Source organism: Pygoscelis adeliae, unplaced genomic scaffold (genome assembly GCF_000699105.1).
Source record: "Pygoscelis adeliae isolate BGI_AS28 unplaced genomic scaffold, ASM69910v1 Scaffold145, whole genome shotgun sequence".
NCBI lineage: Eukaryota > Metazoa > Chordata > Aves > Sphenisciformes > Spheniscidae > Pygoscelis > Pygoscelis adeliae.
Window position 1 is genome coordinate 667,579 of NW_008824866.1, and position 23,207 is coordinate 690,785.

Genomic DNA, 23,207 nt, shown 5'->3' on the forward strand with positions numbered 1-23,207 from the left:
GAAGGGGGCCTACAAGAAAGCTGGAGAGGGACTTTGTACAAGGGCATGTAATGATAGGACAATGGGTAATGGCTTTAAACTGAAAGAGGGTAGATTTAGATTAGATATGAGGAAGAAATTCTTCACTATGAGGGTGGTGAGGCACTGGAACAGGTTTCCCAGAGTTGTGGATGCCCCATCCCTGGAAGTGTTCAAGGCCAGGTTGGATGGGGCCTTAAGCAACCTGGTCTAGTGGAAGGTGTCCCTGCCCATGGCAAGGGGGGGGTTGAAACTACATGATCTTTAAGGTCCCTTCCAACCCAAATCATTCTATAATTCTATGATTCTAAGTCCCTATCCAACCTCCTGCTCAAAGCTGGGTCAGCTTGGAGACCACCAGTCAGAGAAGAGATGGTGGGGGGAATGTGTTGGCCACCTAGCATATTGTCCTAAACTGCCTTTTCTGGAGGAGTTAATGTCTTAAGCAGCTAAATGCACCTGAGACTGTGAGCTGGAGCCCAAAGGAGTTAAGGAAGAGGGGCAGAGCAGCTGTGAGGGCTGTGCATTTCTCACTGGGCTCCTGGGGTACACTTTGGTGTCTGGGCCACCTAGCATATTGTCCTAAACTGCCTTTTCTGGAGGAGTTAATGTCTTAAGCAGCTAAATGCACCTGAGACTGTGAGCTGGAGCCCAAAGGAGTTAAGGAAGAGGGGCAGAGCAGCTGTGAGGGCTGTGCATTTCTCACTGGGCTCCTGGGGTACACTTTGGTGTCTGCCATTTGTCTTGCCGGCCAGGGAAAGCTGCAAAGCCAGCAGAAGGCAAAACGAGCAAACACCAGCCTGCACTCCTGGGGCTCACAGGCTCCCTTCATACCCCTCCTCTGGCCCATCGTTTCTAGTGAGCCACTGTCTGTGTCAAGCCAACCTGCCCGTGGTTTCTTTGATTTAACCTGGTTCAAACCCACCCCACAAACTGAAGAACACAAGAGACTATTTAAAAGTCAAACTTATGGAGCTTAAAAGCCAGGAAATTAACAAAATAAAAGGTAAATTAAAATACTGTGTTAGCCAGTGTGTAATAACAAGGTGCTCTCTTGGCTGTGCTACCGTAACTTGCTTAAAATTCAGCCCTGAAGGTAACAGCCAGAGTTTGCCAGGCTTCTGATCAGTCATGTATGTCCTCTAGCATCTCATCAGGTCTGTGTAACTGTTCTCTGTTTCTTCACTTAGATTTACCCCGTTTGCTTCTCTTCTTCACTTGAATGCATATGAAGTATTGGTGGCTTATCCACGGGGACAGTTGTCTTTTGTGTTCAGAGTCTCTCCTGGGTCTCACTCTCCTCACCTTGGTGTTGCACCTCCCCTCCTACTTCAGTTTTTCCTCCAATCCCAGATGGCCTAATATATGTTCTTAAAACCTCTCCTATTTTTAGATTCCTCTACATATTGCACATCATAAAGAACATTAATTATACATACTTTCTGTTAAGCTCATGATCTCTTGTGCACTACCAGCTATCTCTGGAGAAAGAGCTTGCTGCATTTGAATGCATTATTAAAGCGGATGACAGGCTGAGTGACAAGTTTCATTATCTGGATGCATTCTAGTGCCTCCCTGTGCCCACTGCCAGCCTCAGAGACTATGATCCCCCCAAGCTGCCATTTGTCATTTCCAGAGAAGTAGGCAGTGGAATTTTGGGCACAACTCATCTCACCCCAAATTGGATGCCAACACTGGAATTGAGCCCTAAATTGCATTTACTAGATCTCTGCTGTATACAGAGAGCCCAGACAAGGGGTTACTCAAAAAAAAAAAAAAAAAAAAAAAATCACTGAAGCATCAGTTCATTAAGCAACAGGTCTTTGCTGTGACAGTGACTGCCTAGGTGGGTGGGCTGAGGTGGAGTTTGGGAGGGCTACGACAGCAGGGAGACAGAACAGTAATTAATTCCTGCACTATCTTGGGTTGCTGCTGCTTCTTTCCTGGTTTTCATCCTCTCTCTTTTCTAAACCTAGGTAGCTCTGCTATTACCAGTGTTGCCTGGATACCAGTGTTTTTTCTCCAGCAAAGTTGTCACTGAAACACTGAATAAAGAAAACCATGTCAGGCAGCTTAATTTCAGTGAGGCATTTTCAGTTGAAGATCTTTATTGCACTTACTCATTTGCATAGATCTCCATCACCCTTGATACAGTTTAAATTTATGACTTCTGCTAGATCTGATTTTCTACTGGCTGGATAATACAGACATGATGCTGAATTCTAGCTCCCTGTTTACCTCTTGGTATGAACCTCCCTAGATTTATCTAGAGTACATCTACTAGCTAACTGCAAATTAAATTTTCCATCAGAACAATAGAGATAATGAGGCAAAGATGGTTGCAAAAAGGTTGAACCGTTATTTCAAGAATAAACCAAGAATTTCACGTTGTAGGCAGGAACAGAGCTCTTGTAACAGCATCCCATGATTTAGGTTCAGTGTGTCCCTTCACTGTCCCTCCTGGGCAGTCTTTCTTTGAGGTTTCTAAATGAAGCTAACATTACCAATGCATCTCTCCCAAAGGCCTTTCCTCATCTTTTACATAGGGTCTGTTCAGCCTCTGTTGCTTCTTCTGAGCGGTAGATGCTCTAATGTTTTGTGGTGGAATAGAGCCATCTCTCCCAGGTGGCCAACAGTCTCATCTATCTTAAGTCCAAACCCCTTCTTCACTCTCTAGCACATGTCCACGCTGAGCTGCTTACCAGAAATCCTGGCCTGATCACTACTGCTGCTCACCCACCCACTGCTGTCCATCCCGAAGAGGCAGGGCTAGGAGCTGGCAGAGGGGATATGTGAGAGCTGATCAAGGGAAAGGGTTGACCAGGGAACAGGTCATTTCCAGGACTCACTTCCATTTTTCTTCTTCCTCATTACAAGTCACTCTAGAAGACCAGGGGCAGTGCTCCTGTATGGTACATATGTTGGTTCTTCCACCTGTTTGCAGACATCATGACCACTCTCTTAGTTTATACCAAGTATTATGCTTTTGCAGTGGCTTTCTTCCTCTCGGTTGTACTGCTGCTACTGCTACTTTTCTTATACTAATACATTGAAGTCTAAAGAAGCAGAATTTTATCCTTTTATGAGGCACTTTGCCTTGAGCAAGTCCATACAGTGAGTTGGTGGCAAAATGGGGAATGGAACAGTAAGGCTGATCGGTGTCCAGCTCTCCTGACACTTCCACGTGTGACTGAATCAGAGCAGTTTAAGCAGTGTCTGCGTGGGAGACGGGAAGGGTATTGCATCTCTTCAACCACATAAGAGCCTGCTGGATACGTTTAAAATCTTACAAAAACTGAAGGTTGGTTGGTTGGTTGTCGGAATGGACTCCTGGCTGGTTATATCATGGTATGGTGCAACAACAATGGCCCAGGGCATCTTTTTGCTATAGCACTTGATATTCTATCAAATATGAAAAATGTCTTTATATTTCTGTTCTAGGTAGTGCATTTATTTCTGTTTTATTCCTAAAGAAGACCATGAGGGCTGCTGATATATTGGGTAAGTAAGCATTTGCTAATATGGACATGTGTGTCGCCATATGCTTAGCAAGCTGTAACTCTTACACAGCCCCCCACCTTCACACTCCCACTTTCCTGAGCAAGTGTTTTGAGGCAGATACTTTCAAAATTGGGAAGAAGTGACAAAAAGAGAGAGAATCTTCAATGCATGTGGAAAAGACTGCATTCCCAAATCCTCTGCTCTTATAACTGTAACTCATTCCTTATGTGTCCTTATTGCTCAAATTTATTTTCATTGTCTATTTTTGCCTCTGAGGTTGTATTTAGGATTATCTTTATGAGTACAACACAATTTTAATAAAACCAATGAAACTATTGAGTTATTCATTGTTCTTACTGCATAGACATTGCACAAAAATTCAAGCTCAATTAAAAGTGACAACTTCTCTTTTGGTATTAATTTTATCACTTCAGAGAACAAATAATCATGTTGTCAATGTTTTATTGGGAAACATAGTCTGCACTGTAAAAGCATGTCAACATTTGTCTGTGTCCAAGATTTCTTTGCATATCAAAACTGCCTTGTTTGAACACAGGAATAGTGAAAGACAAGCATATTTCAGGGTTTGGGCTTTACGTAAGCCATCTCAGCTGGGACAGCGCACCTGATGTTGCTGTGGGGCACCTGGTATTTCTGTGGGGTTCCTAGCATCTAGGCTTGATTGTCCATACTGTAACAAGGACATCCCAGCTGTTCTCATGACTGTTTTGGAGAGATCTGTTCAGTATTCTCCCAGGAATATAATATTTATTTAGGGTTGGGATCCAAGTTTGCCAGCTCAGCTGCTACATTCAAAGTCCCCCCTCCCTTGACTGATCATGTTTCCCTTATGGCCTTATACATTGTGTGTTGCTTTAACTAGTGTTCAAGCACTGATTTATTTTATTTCTGTGAGTTTGACTTTGCAAGAAGGATTTAACAATGTTGCTACATTCCATAGGAATGAGCTGTATGATGGGAAATATGGTGATGTTTTTGCAAGCACATAAATATAGAACAGTTCTGCTTTTCCAAAGGAACTGTGTGTGATAGCAGTGCCAGCAAAGTCCTCCGGATGTGCTTTGTATTGTATTCCTGAGCCTTGTATTCCACACCAATTTATAGGTTTGCCAAGAATTTTAAAGATTACTTGAAAAAAAATTGATTAGCTAATAACTTCCTTAATCCAATACAGTTTATGAGCTCAGGATCAGCTCACTTCTATCTCAATACCTTGATGAACATCTGTGTTTGTCAGCTGGCTGTCCACAAGGCAGAACTTCCAGATTTTTATTAAAAGCACAATAAGGCAAGTTTGACCTTGAAAAGGGGCCCTGGCAACCTAATGGCTGAACAGTCTTTCGCAAATCAACCTTTTATAAAACAGTTCATAGGTCTGCAAATAGAACAGGGAGCGGCCAGAATGTTGGCTTCATGACAGCTTCACATGAGCATCGGACCGGGACATATCTGTTGCGCTCAGTGTTTCCAGGGCAGGTCCATAGCTGGTGCAGATCTCTGTGGCCACACTGACTTCAGGAGAACTGTGTTTATTTACCCTGGTTAATGACCTCAGGTCATTACCCTGGTCTGCCCTCAGTAAGCAACTTGTCCTTTCAGTTTAGGGTAAGTTTATGTGACCTGCTTTGTGCCTGTGAGAAATACAAAGGATCGATTCTCCTTTGTCATGCACTCGGTATTAGAATTGAGAGTATTTGAAAATGCATTGCTGAGTTGGAACCCTAATTCATGAGGCTTTACTGACAGCTTTTTTCATATTTCCAATATCCTTTGAGTCTTTAATAAAAATTACACTAGATAAGACCACAAATGCAAGGCAACCCAATTACCTAAGCCCAGACCTGATTAAATGGACTTAAATTTTCTTCTAGAAATATTGTATTACCAAAATAATGTATCCTTTTCTTTAAAGGAGGAACACTGACAGTAACAGGGACATACTTGTTGGTGACATTTGTTCCAAATGTACCCCAAGAGCTCACAGCAAGACAAGTACAGAATTACTTAGTGAGCTGGCCTTTTTTGGTCTATTCGGTGAGTATCTTGTTCATACTACTCCCTAAATCAGAAAAACTGGGATTATTGGGCTTTTTGCAGCATTATGAATTAGTGGCAGAAAAACTGCTCCTGAAGATAAATTGTGTGATTTTCATAGGAGAGAGAGCAAGTCTCTGGGTCATCACTCCAGTCCCCAAGCTGAAAATACGCTGAACCAAAAGATGTCCTTCAAACTACGTGCCAGGGGAAAGTCACAGTTGTGCAGGATTAACGAGAAAGGAAAGATTTTGGTTTTTAGTGGGCTTGGGGAAAAATCTAAATATTGGCAGTGCTTATATTTCCTATATACGTGCTTATGCCACACTGTCTGCATGTACACCTAGGTTACAGTGCTTTTCTGGAATGTGATGGACTTGTGCTTTTAAAAATCAGGCTATGTATGCTCTTGGTCCTGCTTTTCTCTTTCATATCACTCTGTTTCAGCCCATGTTGCTAAGCCTGGCTGAAAGGAGCTTTGTATGGAGTTGAAATGCGGAGAGGCGGCCTGCTTCACTGCCACTCAGGTTAATCTGAACCTGAGTTTGAATTCAAATACAAAAATACCATTTTGATTAAAGTATCTGCATACAAACTTCAAATACCATACGTCTTCTTTGATGTATTTAATTAGCATCAGGAACAAGACCAGAGTGAGTAGGAGGAATTTCTCTCTCTCTTTTCCTCTGGAATGCTGAAAATTTGTTCCTCCAACTGAATGTAAAAGATGCAATATAAGAGCTTCAGAAGCAGTTACTTTTTTCCCAGTAAAGTGACTCACTTGGGTTAGACTATTAGTGCCCAGGCTTTTCTCAGTAGGAAGCTCAGTTAGAAAGCCACCGAGTAGACAGTTTAAGGACCTTAATCTTTTAGCCAACCTGCAGGCTTTAAATACATCTTAACTATCCATGAGACTACGGATTAAGCAGAAAGTACATGCTAACACAAAAAATTCTTGATCCTCTTGCTCAATTTTTTTGTGCATATTAAAAGTTCCTGAAAGATGGTGATACAGCTCAGTGGAAGAAATTAATGATCATGCGACATAAATCATAACATGCACTTTCAATCAGGCAGTAGAGAGGCTTTTGAAGGCAATGCCCAAGAGTTTTGGGGTACTCAGTAAGGGTAGCTTCAGCCTCAGCAAGAGCTTCAGCAAATCCACGTAATCAGCAGAGGGAGAGGGACTTCCTTAGGAGGTGGTTCAGAACAGGGGTCTTGGTGCTCACTGGAGGACCCTCTCTCTTTCCTACTGAACATCCCCCTCTACCATGCAGTTCCACCTATAGATACTAAAACAGCCTGGCATTTTAGGCACTGATTTTAAATTGCTGCCTCACCCATTTGTGTAGAGGTGGTGGAGTGAGAAAACTCTCCATCTACATCCAGAAATCTTTGTGCTGTATGGTCTTCACATTTTCTTAAAACCAACTGGTTGCTGGAAAAGGGCTTTTTCCCATCTAAGGACTTTTTGGACTTTGTTTCAGGAAAAGTTAATAAGAACACAGTTGAATGTCTAGGAAGACTGTGCTGTATTCTTCTTAGGAGACATTATGAGGAGGTGGTAGGTAACCACTGGACTTTCCCCTCTTCTCTCTTTTTCCTGCCTTAGCCAGCATCCAATTCTACATGTACAGCATGAGTTGCAGGGAAGGATGGAGCAAGTACACAGCAAATCTTGTTGACTCAACATATCAAACTTCTTTATTTGTTCCTTCTGCTCCCTGGATTCATCTGTTTTGAGCTTTCTCTGTCCAAAGAAGAGGGAGGAGTGAAAGACTCCATAAGAGACTCTGAGATACCAGCCTGATTATCCTGGTATGCTGCTGGAAGTTCAGGCAAACCCTGCTGTAAACATTCTCTTTGGACAGGGAACTAGCTCTTCATAATTATTTGTAAAATGCCTAGCACAGGTTGGCTGCCGAGATATAAAAAAGCACAGCAGAAGTTGCACAGTTTCCAGTATAAATATATAGCGAGGAGACAATACAGGAGTATAATGCAGTCCAACAGTCTTTCTAAAAGTAGCCCCAAAGTGTGGTCTGCTGAGAAATACAAAGCCCCACTGGTACAAAATGTTCTGTGTGGGTGATAAACCATCCCCATGTGGCACTCCACTGGCATCAGAGATGTTCTGCAGAAATCGCCTCTAGTTCCCACATGAGACAACTTTGAGTCACCTTCTGAGACTTTGCAGTAGTATAATCATGTCTGAGCAAGAATGACTATCCTAGCTTGTTTTTTTTTCTCTTTTGCTTACGTGCACTTTGAGTCACTACAGAAGACATCAATTATAGATGAAGCTCTTAGGTTTCCCTAAACAGAAGCATAGTGAGTATTGGGTTGTTAATATTTAATCTCTGTAAAATCAGGTTCAAAGCATTTCTGCTTTTCCTTCAAAGTGCCTAGAAGACCCTCCTGGTTCATTGGTCCCTATGTTGCTGTATATCCCAGAAAAACAGTCGGGGCAGACAATGTGATATTTTGTTCCGGTGCCTTCTGGTAATGCTTAGAAACATGGAAAACATCATGATTATAAAAACATGTTGATGAGATGTGGGCTTGAGGAGACTTCAGTAGAGATTAGTTATAATAGCAAAAATGATTGTAAGCGGGTCAAGTTCCTTCAATTCCTCTAAACAGAATATGTGAAGCTGATATAATCTATGTGCTTCCCATTCCTGGACTTTGTATTTAACACTATCACAGCTATCAACTGTGAGAGCGAACACTATTTTGAGTAATTATCAGGACACAATCATCGGTAACAGCTAGGGCACACCAGGAGGGTCCTTGTCTGCGTGAGGTCCTGTTAGGAGCCATGCACTCTGCTTGCAGCGTGACTCAAGGTGGTGGCCTCTCCCTTGTCTTGTGATTAAAGGTGACCTGTAGGTGGGTCACTGAGTGGCAGAGAACCATGGAAGAATAGCTTGGCTGCTGGGCAGCACGAGGTGAGAACTAATTGTTTGAATTTCATGCTTAGTGTGCGAGACTTGACAGAGCTGAGTAAACTTAAATAACAGCCCTGAAAAGCAAACATCAGCTTTCTCCCTAGGTTCAGCCACAGGACTGCCATCTCTGGCCCTACACCACTGCTGCTCTTGGGTCTTCCCTGGGAGGCAGAAGTAGCCAAGCACACAAACCTGTGCACCCCTTCCAGAACTGCCATCAGGGACTCTTTTATGTCCTTTTGATCGTTTTGCTTGGCTGTTTCCTTTCAGAAGTGAGTCTTCTTGGTGCGTTTGTTTGCTTTTAAACAGGAGATCACAGCGGAGCTTTATGGTAGCTTTAGCAAGAGAAGAGCTGGTGACAGGATGAGGACCGATGGAGGTCTGATGGACAGAGCCAGCAACAGTGACTTGGCTCAGTCGAGGTCAGTGGTGCTTGGCCCTACCTGCCACTCTGGGGGTCGGAGTGATGTGGAAGAGGGAGTGTAACGCCAGAGCTGGTGTGATGGAGTGGTTTGAGCCAGCGACTGTCCCTGGGCTTGTTTTTGGATGATTGTTCTTGCGTAGTTTGAAATCTAAGTCACAGGGCAGATGATGGTGCTTCCTTCTATTGACATTGTGATTAAAGTTGTCTAGGGGATATGAAATGAATCAATACCTGAGGTGTAGCTGGCTGCCTACAGTAGGGCTGTCTCATGGGTTTCTGCACACTCTGTGGCAACCAGTCCGAGGGTCTGATGAGAGGTTTGCACTGGGGAGGGAAGCAGGTCTCACAGTGCTGTGTCACCTGCTGCCACAGTGCCATCCCAGTAACACCATCCTGTGAGTGAGTCCTGAACTGGCATGTCATGGAAGAGGATACCTGGGACATCTCCGGAACTTGTTTCTTAGCCTGGGTACCTTTCCATGTGGGGAATATTTATTTAGCCCAGCTTTCTTCCATTGTTAGCAATTGGTCACTGTCAAAATGGCAACTGAAGCTATTTGGAGGCTGTTGTAGCTGCAGCCTGATAATGCGATATTCCCTTCTGGCCCTGAGATGTGTTTGCCAGTGGCATGAAGAGCGAAGCCGCTACCTTTACTTCTCCTCGCGAGTTCCCTCAAAACCCCATCGCAGTTTTCCACAGGAAGGGCAAGATGACCTCACATGTCTGCAGATCTTAACATGACTTCTGCCTTGGGTCCCGATTTAGACATACCCAGTGTTACACTGTTGAATAAAGCTGGGGAGGCTGAGCAAGTTACTTACTGTGAGACTGAGGCAAAGGGCTCTGTTCTACCGTCCGGTGGCGCAGCTTTCACCTCTGGGTGCAAGCCCGGTGGGGAGGGATGTCGCTCTGGAGGGAGATGAGACCAGCACTCCACAAGACATTGCAAAGATTATTAAACAAGGATTAGTCCAGGAATGCTTTTTTCTAACCAACAGCAAAATGCTTTATTGTATTCAACACATTTTACAACACCCCCTTCCAACTCTGCTTTTTTTTTTTTTTAATCTTGTGATAAGTATTTGACATTTTTTAAAGAAATGTGGTATATATCCAAGTTTGTGTTTTTAATGTTCTGAGATGCAATTGTCTCTCAGTTGTCTTTGGGAGCAAGGGATCAGTGTGAAAGTAAATAAAAAAATGAATTAAAGCATAATTATGTTCTGTTCATATTTTTGAACACTACTAAACTGAGGGAGGTGTGAGTGTGGTAGAGAATTTTAGAAAGCTGATGACTGCTTTCCTGCTGCAGTCACTCTCCAAAATAAGAAATCAGCTATGTTACATTATATAAGTGCTGCTAGTAACTGTTCAGTCGCTTCTTTGGAAATTTCATCAGCGCAACACACAGGTCTTTTCAAGTCTAGTGCTGCCTTATAGCGACTGTGGGTTTAAGAGTGGAGTGGCATTATAAAACATAAATTAGTACGTTGGTGATGAAACCAAGGAGATAGACGTGAGGTTTTTTCTATTACTTGTTTTGTTGGTAAAAAATGACAATAACCAGATTCATGAATGATGACAATCTCATTTTTTGTCTTATTTCCCCCATTTGATTACTTTCCAACAGGCACAAACTTCTCTTTCTCCATGCAGTCTCTAAGGCTACCAGGCTTCTGAGCACCTTTCAGTGCAGACGTCCATCATCCCTGTTTTCATGAGTCTTCTGGGCTTCACAAAAGCTTTCTGGCTCTTGCACTCGCTGTTTTCTTTAGGCATAGAGGGGGTATTTGGGCAACGTGGGTAGGAGGGAGAATACTCATGCTTTTGAGATGGCAAAAGGCAAGAGTTATTAAGGGAATCTGCAAAGAGACACATTAACAGCAAGTCAGTAAATTTAACTATCTGTCATTTAGCTGTCAGATGTTATTGAAGGAGCAAGTTTGGATCATGCACAGTGTAGGTAAAGCTGCTTCAGCAGCTGCACATGTCCTGCAGTGTGGTCTGCTGGTGTGTCGTTGAGCTTTTCAAGGTAAGCTCCTGACAGGTACCTGTGATTTGAGAATCACCACATGAAATAAATGTTTTCTTCCTTATGATGTATGGCAGAAAGTTTGAACAAAAAGACAGCGTTTGGGGGGATTTTTTTAGTAGGACTGGGGAGAAGTGCAAAGAGGGTAGCAAAAATAAGCTTGCATGTCACAAAGAGTGACACTAGGAGTACCACAGCTAGAAGGAGAGACTGTTGTTCCTCCAGGTAAGTGCTTTACTCCATAGGAATTATAAACAGAGTTTCTGTAAGAATTATTACCAATAAACATGGGTATCTTTGCTATCACATTAAAAAAGTCTTCTCAACACTACCAGTTACAAAATGTAGCTGGAAGTGCAAAAAGAAAAACTAAAGAAATAAGAAATGCTCAAAATTTAACTTTTGCTGTAATAGGAAAGATAAATGACAACAATTGTTTGATAGCTCAGTCAACTGGCAATAAGGTTAGTTTTTAGCAGAAGATGCTTAATAAAGTAATTTGCCTTTGAACTGTTAGAGCATAGAAAATGAATGTGACATCTCAAAGACTTTGAATGAAGCATTTATTACATAGTTTCACAGCTCTTTCTTCCCTTTTATTTTCAGATCCTAGAAATTATCATATTCTGCATTCTCCTCTATTTTTACAAAAGAAAGGCTGTGAAGCACATCGTGGTTTTGTTAATGATGGTAGCACTACTGGGTAAGAACATATTATTCACTTTAATGTTCCTTTCTGTTACTTGGTAATTCCTTGTCACTCAGTCTCACCAGCTAGTTTAGGTTAGGGACATTGCAAAGCAGTGTGCTGAAGGAGAATCATTGAAACGTTTCACGTGATTCTTACTGTGGTCTCGTTTTGAAGAGAAAAGCTGATTATGAAACATAGTTTCTACGCTTATTGCTGGGACTATTTCTTTTTACAGATTTCCTGAAATTAGTATGCTGTGTGCAATGGTATTCTGAAGCTTTTTTTAAATAACACGTTAGCTTTAGATCCTGGGAAAGGGGACTGTCTGAAACTTTGTTTTGGAGAGCAGGCTAGCTGTGAAAATCAGTTCTTTAGAACAGAGCAGCTTAAGACCCTGTAAGCACTCTGTAGGCAAATGCAGTGATATTCTGTGACTGTATGGGAACTTTTCTTTGAATTATCTATGCCTGTTTGCATATGCAACATTTCATGCTTTACCACCTTTCTAGAAGCATAGCAAGAACTCAGTGGGCCACTGAAGTTTGCCTTCTGATTAATGTTGCCACAATCAATACCCAGAGAAACAAGGGAGATCATTTTATCAGGCAGCTTTCAATAAAGTTAAACTTGAATCAGTTTTGACAAATGTCACAGGGCTATCTCTAAAGCTCTACTGCTTGCAGGCGTATTTTAAGAATTTGTTACTAACCCGTGCCTTCTCCATGAAACCCTGATGGGACACCGCATTTCTTTGGTTGAAGTGAAAGGTGCTTGAACTGTGCCACTGAAGTCAATGGTTATCTTTTCACTGAGTTCAGCGGGTGCATGTATCAGTCTGCAAAGACTTATAAAGCACATTTCTAATGGAGCTGGTCATGAGTGTTTTGTTAAAACAGAATTTCACTAAAGTTTGCCAGTTACACCATTTGGATTTAACTGAATATGAAAAACCCTCACAGATTTATTAACTGCCTTCCTTCAGGTCCCTGGCTGGTTTCTCACCCCGCTGAAAAGCTCAGACTTTCAGATCAACTTTTTTGGGACAGTCTTCCCATTTAAGTTTCCCAGTGCTAGGAACATTAGGATCTGTAGCTCTGCAGAAGCCTTGAAGGATTTCCGTGCTCCCTGCATGAGACAGAGATGGAAGAGCCCCAAAAGCCTTAGGTCTAACTGTTCAACTGCTCTTGGTTTGTAGGAGTGAAGTGTGAGTCCAGCCATCCCTCAGGTCCTAGCATGGAGCCTGGGAGCTTTGGCAGAGCTCACCTGAGTTGCTCTGCATCTTCCAACCCCGCCATGAGGAGTGTGAAGCATGGCACGCTCCTGAGTGATGAGTGGGTCCAGCCTCCTTGTCGCATAGCTGGAGGCCTGAAGATCCCCAGATGGGCTTCCATGCTTGACTGCTGCAGTTCTGGGCAGACCCACCATGATGGCTGCCCCAAGCAAGGTCAACACGTGGCTCTGGGAGACCTGGGCCATTGGGCTGCATAGCGCTGCTTATTTTGCCATGGAGCCTGCCAGCCCTGATGCCACTGGTGCCAAAGGGATACATGGAGCTGCTGAACAGCAGTGGGGTTGCAAACCCGTGCCCCAGCAGGCACTAACTGCAGTTTGGTGGTCAGGCTGCAATCAACCAAAAATAACAATTTCAGCTGGTGGCTGCTGAGGTTTTGGTAAGCATATGCGGTTTCAGGAAAAATGTGTCATTATTTCTGCTCTATTAAAAAAGACACAAACAAACAAGTCCTGGTTCATGGGAACTTTTGAAATACTGACACTTCCCTCAAGCAGGAAACCCAGAACTGTGGCTGGCTCCGGTTCCTGCAGCCATCCTGGTGCCTGGCAGTCCCCACAAAGCTACACTCAGAGCCTTCTGCTTGCTCTCCAACCTTTCTGCTGAGCAAAGTGATGGGGGACTGAGAGAGGGCCCAGCAGCTTTGCTCCCAGCTGTCTGACACATTAACTACCTTCGGAGGGCCCTGGCTGCGGGAGGGGTGGACGAGGCTTGGGGTGGGTCTCTGTGCAGAAAATTCTCGGTGGCAGCTCGTGGAAGGGGATTTCTGCCTTTTCTCATATCTGCACAGATACATTCCTGGTGGAGGGTTTGTACAGATGTAAATGAAATGTAGAAAGGTTTCTTTAAAAAGAAGGCAGCCTTTGTGCTTCATTGGATATGAGAGCTACTTTCATTATGAAGAAAATACAGAGGTGATCGGAAAATCTGCAAACACTTTGCTTAGTACAACTCTACAAGTTCATTTGGTGAGAATTATCTTACCTCATTTATATACTGGGAGTTATCATAAGTTTTGGGGGAAATATTTCAGATTAAAGTGGGATTTCTGAGTTTCCTGCCTTAACAGCTGGAAAGTGACATCATTTGTCACACTAGCCTTGGGGGGGTCATTCTATCAGAGATAGGAAAAACATTTCCTAGGTTTTGAAACTTATTCCAGGGCTACTTTAACTAAAAAGATCATTCAATTTTTCAAAAAAAACCAAACCAAACAAACACCCCCCACACCGCCCCGATGCTTTCTTTTCCGGTTTGTTAAAATTATAAGAGATGGAAACTCCTCTTTCATCAGAAACAATTTTTCAGCAATCTTCACCCTTAGCTGGACAATTCAAACTGCTAATTTTTACCTGTAAGTGTTCCTTTAAAATAATAACTCCCCCATGTCAGAGTGCAAATCTCAGTTTTTAAGTAGGCTGCTTGTTGGGTCTTGAGTGTATTTTTTGGCTTTTTATCATACCATTAGCACCACTGCAAGCCAGGATTTGATCTCCTCTGCTCGCTTTTACTGCTGTGTTTGTTAAACTGCTCCACCTATTTCCATTACAGAGCAAGAAGTGAAGTACTAGGTTGTCATGAAAACAGTGAATTTCATGACGGTGAACAGGATCATCACAAGATGTGTGCAACTCTTAAACTCCCCCTGAACTTTTGGACTTGCTATAAGAAAAATGCTTGCAATCAAAACCACAGACCTGAATATGTTCTTCTTCCCCCACCTTTTCTCCCAACCCTTGGCCTGAAGTTTTTGCACAGTGCAGTTCTCCTTGCCAATCTGAATTTTGCAGTTACAGGAGGATGAGTCAGACCACCGAAATCCAACACTCCTCAGCTCTGGAAGAGGGTGGAATTGGATCCCAGCTGGGGGACGGTGCTCCTGACAATTAATTACCTTTCTTCAAAGGTCATCTCTGTACCCTGACTCTTCTTATCGTTTTTAGTTTCTTTCGAATTTGTTACATTTTATTTGCAGTAATCACAGCCTACTTGGGTTAACTTCAACAAACCAAGAGCACACTTCAAAAGGAAATCTAAAGTAACTCTTAGATGAACTGTCAGCCCCTTTTCTAAAAGATGTATGTTGCAAGACTTCTCTGAACTGGCAACATGTATTAAAACCATTGCTTGCTCTCTGAGATTTGTTTGTGGTGACGCAATGACAGTGACTAAATGGATTGAAAACACACTACTGAAGTATTTTATTCAGTGGGCTAAATCCAGTAATGGTCTTAAGAGCCTGGCCCCTGAAATGAAACATAGACCCCTGTGTTGGTTGTCTGCTCTATGTACATAACCAGTGAGGATAGTTAGGTGCTTTGTGATGCGATCCCAAAAGTCAGCTTCGGCCAGCTTTGGCCAGCTCCCGTCTCAACAGAGAAATCCTGAGGGTGAGGAGTTATTTTAGGCTGCTGGTGTCACATGCAGGCTGCTATTAGGATGTGTCCCAGCTGCTTTGAACAGATAACGAGACCTCTCGGACCTCTCCTGGATAATGCAACATGGACTCCAAATTAGCAGCTGGAGCTAAATAAAGTATGTCTGGAAGATGTGGAGGTTATTTTACCACCTCTGACTGGTAGTCCAGTGTTTAGGACATGTGCCCAGCAGTGGGAAATGGATCCAGTTCTTTCCTCTACCTGAGCTCAACCTCTCTCACACACGCACACAGAATCCTACCTTGCAAGATTTTTTATCTGACTCTTAACCTCAGGTGCTCTGTTGAAAATGGGGAAACTTTGGGTAGATGCAGGGTTGCAGACCTCAGTGCCACAAGAACTTCCAAGCAAAACACAAAGCACATGGAATTACGGCCACTATGAGTTTAGGCAGTAGCTTAGTGAGTGTTTATAAAATCACACGCTTGGCTTTAGGTGCCCAAATCCTGCCTCAGTGTGCCTTTAGTTGATCGGCTCTGTGGCTCTGACCCAGCACCTTGTCCTCCCTCACTGATGCTCTGATGTCCCTGCTGTGAATTCTGCCCTGCTAATCTCTCCCTTTCCCTTTCAGCATCGCTGACTGTCATTGCTGTAAAGGCTGTGGCCAGCATGATAACACTCTCTGCGAAGGGGAAAATGCAGCTAACTTATCCTGTTTTCTATATCATGATTGTTTTGATGGCAACTTCCTGTGCTTTCCAAGTCAAGTAAGTGAGTTTCTACTTATCTCCTAGCCTTTGTACCCATTTATCTGTCAGTTTTGTTCAGTACTGATATCGAGTCCAGATCCAAATTGCACTTAAAGGCAACAAATTCCTGGCAGAGCCTTGGCAGATGCATGAATTGCCTACAGCTGATTATATTGTTTATTTAGGCTTTATTTCTCAGTTTATAATTGATTAATTACACAGATGCTACCTCATCTCATTATCACCTTACACAAGGTCTTCCCAAATTTAGTTCTAGTTTTGGCACAGGTTTTGAACTTATGAAAAGAAATTTATGTTTATGTAAATTTTTTTTGTTACTTTTAGCAACCTTCATTGCTGAATAATCAAATGGCCACGTTTACCCTCATTATGCCTCTCTTTTCCCTAGCTTATGTCACTCGTCAGACCAAAGAGTTTACCCCTGCTTTCTCCCTGCTGCTGTTAAATCTGCATGTTGTGTTTTGCTACCCTGTATGTCTGTACCTTTTTAGGAAACAGTTAACTTTTAGTGTGCAGGGGACATCAGAGTTTTCCCTGCTGGCCTCTGGCCTGTTAAGTGATTGTTTTATGCTGCCTCTGCAGATAGCTGGGGGTGGCAGCATGGTAAAATACAGCTTGCAGCTGAACAAGAGTGTCCATTCCCTTTATGCCGGTCCCTCTGCTTCAGGTGCTGATAGCATCATTCAGTAATCTCATCTAGACTGCTCCAGTGCGAGTCTGAGTGTTTACTTGCAAGATTATTTTCCGGTAGAAGAGCCAACCCAGCTTTCTCGTGGCAGAACATACCATTCCCATGTGGAATCAGAAAGTCCATGCGTTATTATGCAGTGACTCTCCATGGCTGACTCAGGAACTCCCCTGTAACAGATTATAGAGTGATTTACATCCAGCTTGTCTTCACTGGGAGAGGAGCTTAGGGCATTTAAAATAGGAAATAAAAGCTTGGTAAATAGGAAGCTGCTGAATTAGCCTCTCCTCACCAGTTTTTTCTTTCTTTCATTTGCTGGGTCAAAATTAAAACAGAAATGAAATGTGCCTATTTCATTCCCTGGGCTCAGTGTGTCTGTCTTTCTTCTCTGTTGGACACATTTTCTAATGGAGACAGTGCTGTCAGTCTAAATTTTTCATTTTATTTGTTTCCTCTCTTATTTTATTTGACTGTCGTGCTGCAGCATCCTCCTGGATTCAGTGCTGGGCCTTGGTATCGCTGTTTTAGTCCCTGTGACCAAGTTTGTTGCAAATGGGAGAAAATAATGAGGTGTTTTCAATGACTTCAAAATCCTGACTATCCTGCGGATATGTAGGATTTCTTTATTTTTAAAGCACCATGGAGACTGTTCAACAGTTGCTAAAATAACCATGCAATTACTTTAATGGCTAAAACAGATCCAAACTTGGATTTTTACTGTGCACATATATTGTACCAGTGAAACATTTAAGTATGGTTCTTTTTATAAGTTTTGAATACACTCTTCAGCCTCCTGATTTTTCTCTTTCGGTCTGAAATGCACCGTTCACATAACAGAGTATCTGCCGGTGCATCCGAGAGTTCACACTCATGATTCATCTCCTTATGGGTAAATGTTGATAGCTCTGGTCTCCCTAAGTGGGTTAATTGCTTTGCCGTTTTCATCTGCTGATGCAGACTGTGCAGGCTGCTCCATGGCCAATGTCTCCGTCCTGCAGGTTTGTGTGCAGTGCATGCTCCTGTGGTCCTGCACACTCTTGCTCATGATTCTGGTGAGGGTTTGTGTTGCCTTTCTGAGGAGCAGAAGGAGCTCAGGCTTGGAGCTGCCTTCCTGGACTTTCCCAGCTGGACAGAGTGTGTCTGGGGTATGACTGCATGGATAAACATACAAATATGTGTTTTAGCCAAGTTGGATTGAGCAGTAGCAGCAATGTGGACTTCAGCAAAGTGAAACAGTTCCTACGAGGACTTGCGTGTTCATGTCCGTGCTGGAAATATAGCCTTATACAACCTGTTTAAATTAGAGCAACTTGTCCCTGGCTGCTCGCAGGCAGCACTGCTTCCAAGAACTGATGCAGACCATAAGCAGTAATACCCTAGCATTCCTCCCTTATCTGTGGCAGACGAAATTTTTCCAACACTGCTTCAAAGGACTCTCCAATGACAGCCTATGGCCAGAAGAATCCATGCCAACCTTCTTGCTTTCTCCTATTTGTTTGTACTCTGCAGAGACAAAACCAGAAGGTAAATTCAATACACGTACACATCTTTCCAGGGCTACTTGCTATTGTTGTAAGAAATGGTCACACTTATTGTTAAACTGACATAAAGTGGCTTAGCCTGACTTAAAGTGCAATGAACCTCTTGTAGGCATGAGGTGCAATAATGCTTGTCTTCCAGGTTCTTGAATCAAGCGATGCATCTGTACGAAGTGACAGCAGTTGTGCCCATTAATTTTGTGTTCTTCACCACCAGTGCCATCATTTCAGGTTTGTTTCTGGCCTTCTGCCTCTACAGAATGATTTTCTAAACATCAGGTTTTCAAGAATTACTGCCTGTGAGCAGGAACACAAACCAGTCATGTTTGTCTTCACAGAAATTTTTTCCTAAGTGACAGGTGTTTAAGTTCTGAAAAATGAGTAAGTTCACAACTTTTGAAGCAAAATAAAAATAATCAAATTCTAGCATTTCCAAAATTTATATGTACGGTTTACTGTGCCTTGCTGGCTTACTAGAAGTACCTGCATTTATCCTAGCCTCATCTTGACATCCAGTAAATGCGTTTACCATGTGCACACCAGCCTCTCCATATCCGAACTGGTAGAATAATTCTAACAGCCTGGCAAACTACTCAAATGACAACCAGCTGTGTTTCATAGTAGTTAGTGTATATTCTGTTTCAGAAGGTGGAATTCTTGGTTAAGTGAAGGAAATAAAATGACTCCAAAGACCTTTTAAGCATTTAACATTTTATTCTGGGTGAGAACTTTGAACTCAGCATTGTTAAAGAGGGACTGCAAATCTTGGAAATGGTGCACAGCGTAAGAACATGAGAAGGGAGGACGACTAAGATGCTGTATCAGCAATGAGCCAAAATGATCATGTTGTTAGAACATTTATGACTCATTTTAACACACACTGGGGGCTTTCCTATCATTGCTGTGCAGGAGTTTCTCATGCAGAGCTGCCATTAATGAGAAGGGGAGTCAGCTTCATGCACAGATTGCCTCAGCACCTGTGTTAGAAGAGACCTACACTTTGTGACTGAGAGGAGACTTGTGCCAAAAGGGGGTTGCGTTCCTGTGACCATATGGGGAATTTGGCCTTGTGCCTCCTTAAAAGATCAAGTACCTATTCAGGAATGGCTTAATAGGTTTGGGACTGGATACACATGCATTTGCACCAGGTTAGTTAAACCAGTGCAGGGCTTAGAAGAATAACCTCTGCTGAATCTTGCTGGGGTGCTCGTAGAAGATACCTCATCTCATGATTCCCCCAGTCACAGCCTTTGAAGATACAGTCACACGTCAGCTGTGCTGGTTCACACTCTGCCGTTTCTAAGCAAAACTATGCTCATCAGTGATTTAAAGCTAATGTACTTGGCTGTGAATTGGGGCAGCTGAGATCCAGATACACATCTGGTTCTGTCACCTCCACTGCAGAGGTGCTAATTCCTGGAAAAGGGGTGACCAGAAAGAGGTAGTGATCCCTTCAGCCAGAAAGATTTGGCAAACTTGGCTGCTGGAGCCCTTAACTTGGTGTAAACATCAGGGACACAGCTAGTTATCGAAAACCTGTTCCCAGTTGGAGTTAAGATGTCCACGTGGTCTGTTGGAGTGGCTTAACTAAATCCATGAAGAACCGGTTAGCTATATTGGTATGACTTTGCTTGTGAATAAGACCCTGAGTTTGACCTGCATAAAAACTGTTGCTGACAATGCAAAAAATACCTGCATCTGTGCAGTTACTAACACAGCACATGCTCCAACCTGATAGTCTAAATCTTCTCCAGTCCCATGCAGTGTCTTGAGAAAGCCTAGCTAATGGAATATGGGCACATAAAGTGAACCCATCACAATGTGTATTAATACCTTATTTGGGACTTTTTTGCTCCGTTTGAGCATGACACTGCTTCTGACCCTCCCAGCTGTAATTCATATCACTTGGAAGCCAGTCAAGATCTGCAATTCTTGTTTTTGTCACATTCCAGGGGTCATATTTTATCGGGAATTCCAAAGCGCAGCTTTGCTGAGTGTGTTCATGTTTCTGTTCGGGTAAGTGTATCGGCCTAAAATCTGCACTGTTTGTACTGAAACAGCATTGCCTTGTGGAATCCCTTCTTTTCTCAGTAAGAAGAAACCCATCTTGTTATTAAAGCATTATGGAATAGCCATTATAGTAGGATAAAAAAACATTAAAGGAAAGATTGATGTCTGTGCTTTGGGAGTTTGGAGGCCTGGTTTTGAATCCAAATATGTAAAAATGTAAGACACTTATGGACTACTAATCTCATGATGGAATGAAAAACCAGCAGCATGTGTTCCTCCAGCAGGAAGGAGAAATCACTGCTCTCCACCAAATATCAAGTTATAGGGGGTGCCTTTACAACTGCGAGAGGTAAACCTCCTCCCATGTTACCTTCCACTTGCATGTCCGGCCGGTCTTTGCTGCCATTAAATGCAGGCCATTACATGAGTTGCTTGCCTACAAGGCAGTACTATAATATCTCTCCCTTATCTTCCTGTGCCAAGAAAGAGACAGCATGCCTGCGGAAAAGTTCAGAGCATGCTAAGAAGCTGTTAACAATAAATGTTTGAAGAAGGGCCTAGATGTTGTGAGAGCAGAAACCTTCTGCTGGTTACCAGCACCGTAACAACTCTGGGGACACGTGACAGTTACTCGATAATGGGTGTGAGATGGTTAAAAGCATCTCCCAGAACTGCTGGAGGTGTCTTGCCACAGTGCTGTCAAATAAATGGGGCTGATATAGCTACAGACGTCTTCATGCTCTGCAGTTGGACCAGAGTAAGTGCACACAACCGTTATCTTGTTTGACTGCAGGAAAAGTGACAGAAAATGGAGATGAGCAAATTCAACCCATGTATTTGGCAGGCAGCAATTAGTGGTTGTGTGTCCAACACAGAGCGGATAGAAGATTTATCCAAGCATAGCAGTTTCTCATTGCTCCTGGCTTACAGCTTGCCCCTGAGACACACAGTCAAACGAGAAAAACAACAGAGATGTTGATTGTCTGCAGCTAGACTGAGTTGTTAATGAAATTGCAAATGCTAGAATGCTAGCTTAGATGCTCTGTGAAGATTTGCTCAGGGATTCAAATGTTGTGGTCTCACACTTAGAGGCATTTGATTAGGTATATACTGCTGCAAGTGTAATTTTGCCTGCGGAGCCTTTGGAACTGATAATAAAGCTTCAGGAGGCAAAAACTAGACTGAAAGGGAGCCCAAGACGAATTTATAGAGCTGCCAGGAAGAAAAGTTTCTTTATAAACTGAGCAGCTTGAGTTTGGAAGTCCTTGAAAAAGAAACTTGGAGAGAAATTCTCATCTCAGATGCAGTGAACTGTTTCTAATGATACTATGCCACTGTTATTTTGCAGGTGTCTCCTATCTTTCCTTGGTGTATTTGTAATTGCAAGAAATAAAAAAGAAGAACATTTACAAATTCCTTTTATTGACTGTGGACATATTCCTGGTAAGTAGGGCTTTTTTTTCTGTCTTTTTGTTTAAAAATGAGGTATCAGATAATGGGATGACCTAGGAGAGTTGAGTCACAAATGTGCTCTAGTCATATTTAATAAATATACTGTTCTCTTATTTTCTATTCCTGTTCCCAACAGATTTTTCAAAGAATTTTTCAGAGTTTTTCCAAGCTATTGTTACAACCAGTCAAATGAAAACAATGATTACTGGAGCAAAGAATGTTTAAATGATGGATTGGTGGGGGATTTGTTTTATTAAAATTCTTCACAGAGTTGGTGTTTTTCCCTTCTTTCACCCCATTTCCTTAGGACAAAAATTGACAGGCAAAATACAACCAGATTCTCACAGTTCGTGCTATGGCACTTTGAATAATGAAGATGACTTGGTGAAAAGTCCAAGCTGAAAGAGGAAAGCACCTTACATGCCAATTAACAGGAGGAACACCACTGGAACAAGGATCAGCAGCACCTTTTTGTTGGACATATTCAAGTATATGTTGAACTCCTGTATGTTGATGAGTCATAGTATTATGTAATCCTACTTAATTTCTCCCATGGCTGTCCCAAATGTGTTCTGAAGATAAAGGAAGCCTTAAGAAAGACTAAATAACCATTAATGAAACAGAACATTCTCCTAGTATCAATGCCTCTTGGGGATATTTTTAGAGTCTTAATTGCGTTGAAATGCAAATAGGCACAGAACAGGATTATAAAAATTCCCCTTTGAAACCCCCCCAGGTCTGTGTAGATGCTTAAAGACAAAGGTGGCAAATAAGAAGAATTTTCGTCAGTGACTTCAAAGTATTCTACTATATGTATAATACCTTTAAAAATCTGATCCTTCCTGTTCAGGAGTCAAAACTGTGGGCATATATACAGTATACACAAATATGTACACAGAAAGTATTTTACATTATGTATAGAGTGAAAATCCTGATTACCCTCTGCCATCGGATTAATTGCCTTATCTTCCAAGGAAATAAACCCTTGTGTGGGGAGGGGGAAGGAAGAGAGCATTTGCCATAAACATGCGCACATGCACACATTTGTGGTGCCCAGCCAAGGCAGAGCTAGGGAACCACGCTTGACATTTTACATCTTCCCAGGAGAGTTCAGTGCACTGAGCTGGACTGGGCTGGGCTATACTATCTGTTACTATAGTCTAGCCTGAGGTTTGGCCTCTGTTTTCAGGAAAACAAGGTTTTAGTGAAGAATGTGCAAAGTTCTCCAGAAGGAATGGAGTAGCCAGGCTCCCTTCCTTGATGTGTCTTGGAAAAATACTCCTAAAAGAGAAAAGTAGGGCAACTCCTGCTTCCTTCCTAAACCACTGGTAATCCTGGATGAGGAAAGGCTGTAAAAAACAGGATCACAAAGGGTCACGGTAACAGTACCATTTTTCCTTCATTAAA

At 42.6% G+C, this 23,207-nt stretch overlaps 1 protein-coding gene across 1 annotated transcript in view; it reads left to right on the forward strand.

Annotated features, from left to right (window-relative positions):
- Positions 1-22,202, forward strand: part of NIPAL2 (NIPA-like domain containing 2) — a 54,446-nt gene extending 32,244 nt beyond the window's left edge. Inside the window, exons 4-11 of the mRNA XM_009324438.1 lie at positions 3,460-3,519; positions 5,453-5,574; positions 11,589-11,685; positions 15,974-16,109; positions 18,481-18,569; positions 20,291-20,354; positions 21,697-21,791; positions 22,108-22,202. Coding sequence (XP_009322713.1) covers positions 3,460-3,519; positions 5,453-5,574; positions 11,589-11,685; positions 15,974-16,109; positions 18,481-18,569; positions 20,291-20,354; positions 21,697-21,791; positions 22,108-22,202 — 758 coding nt within the window. The remainder of the gene's footprint in view (positions 1-3,459; positions 3,520-5,452; positions 5,575-11,588; positions 11,686-15,973; positions 16,110-18,480; positions 18,570-20,290; positions 20,355-21,696; positions 21,792-22,107) is intronic.
- Positions 22,203-23,207: the final 1,005 nt, after the last annotated feature.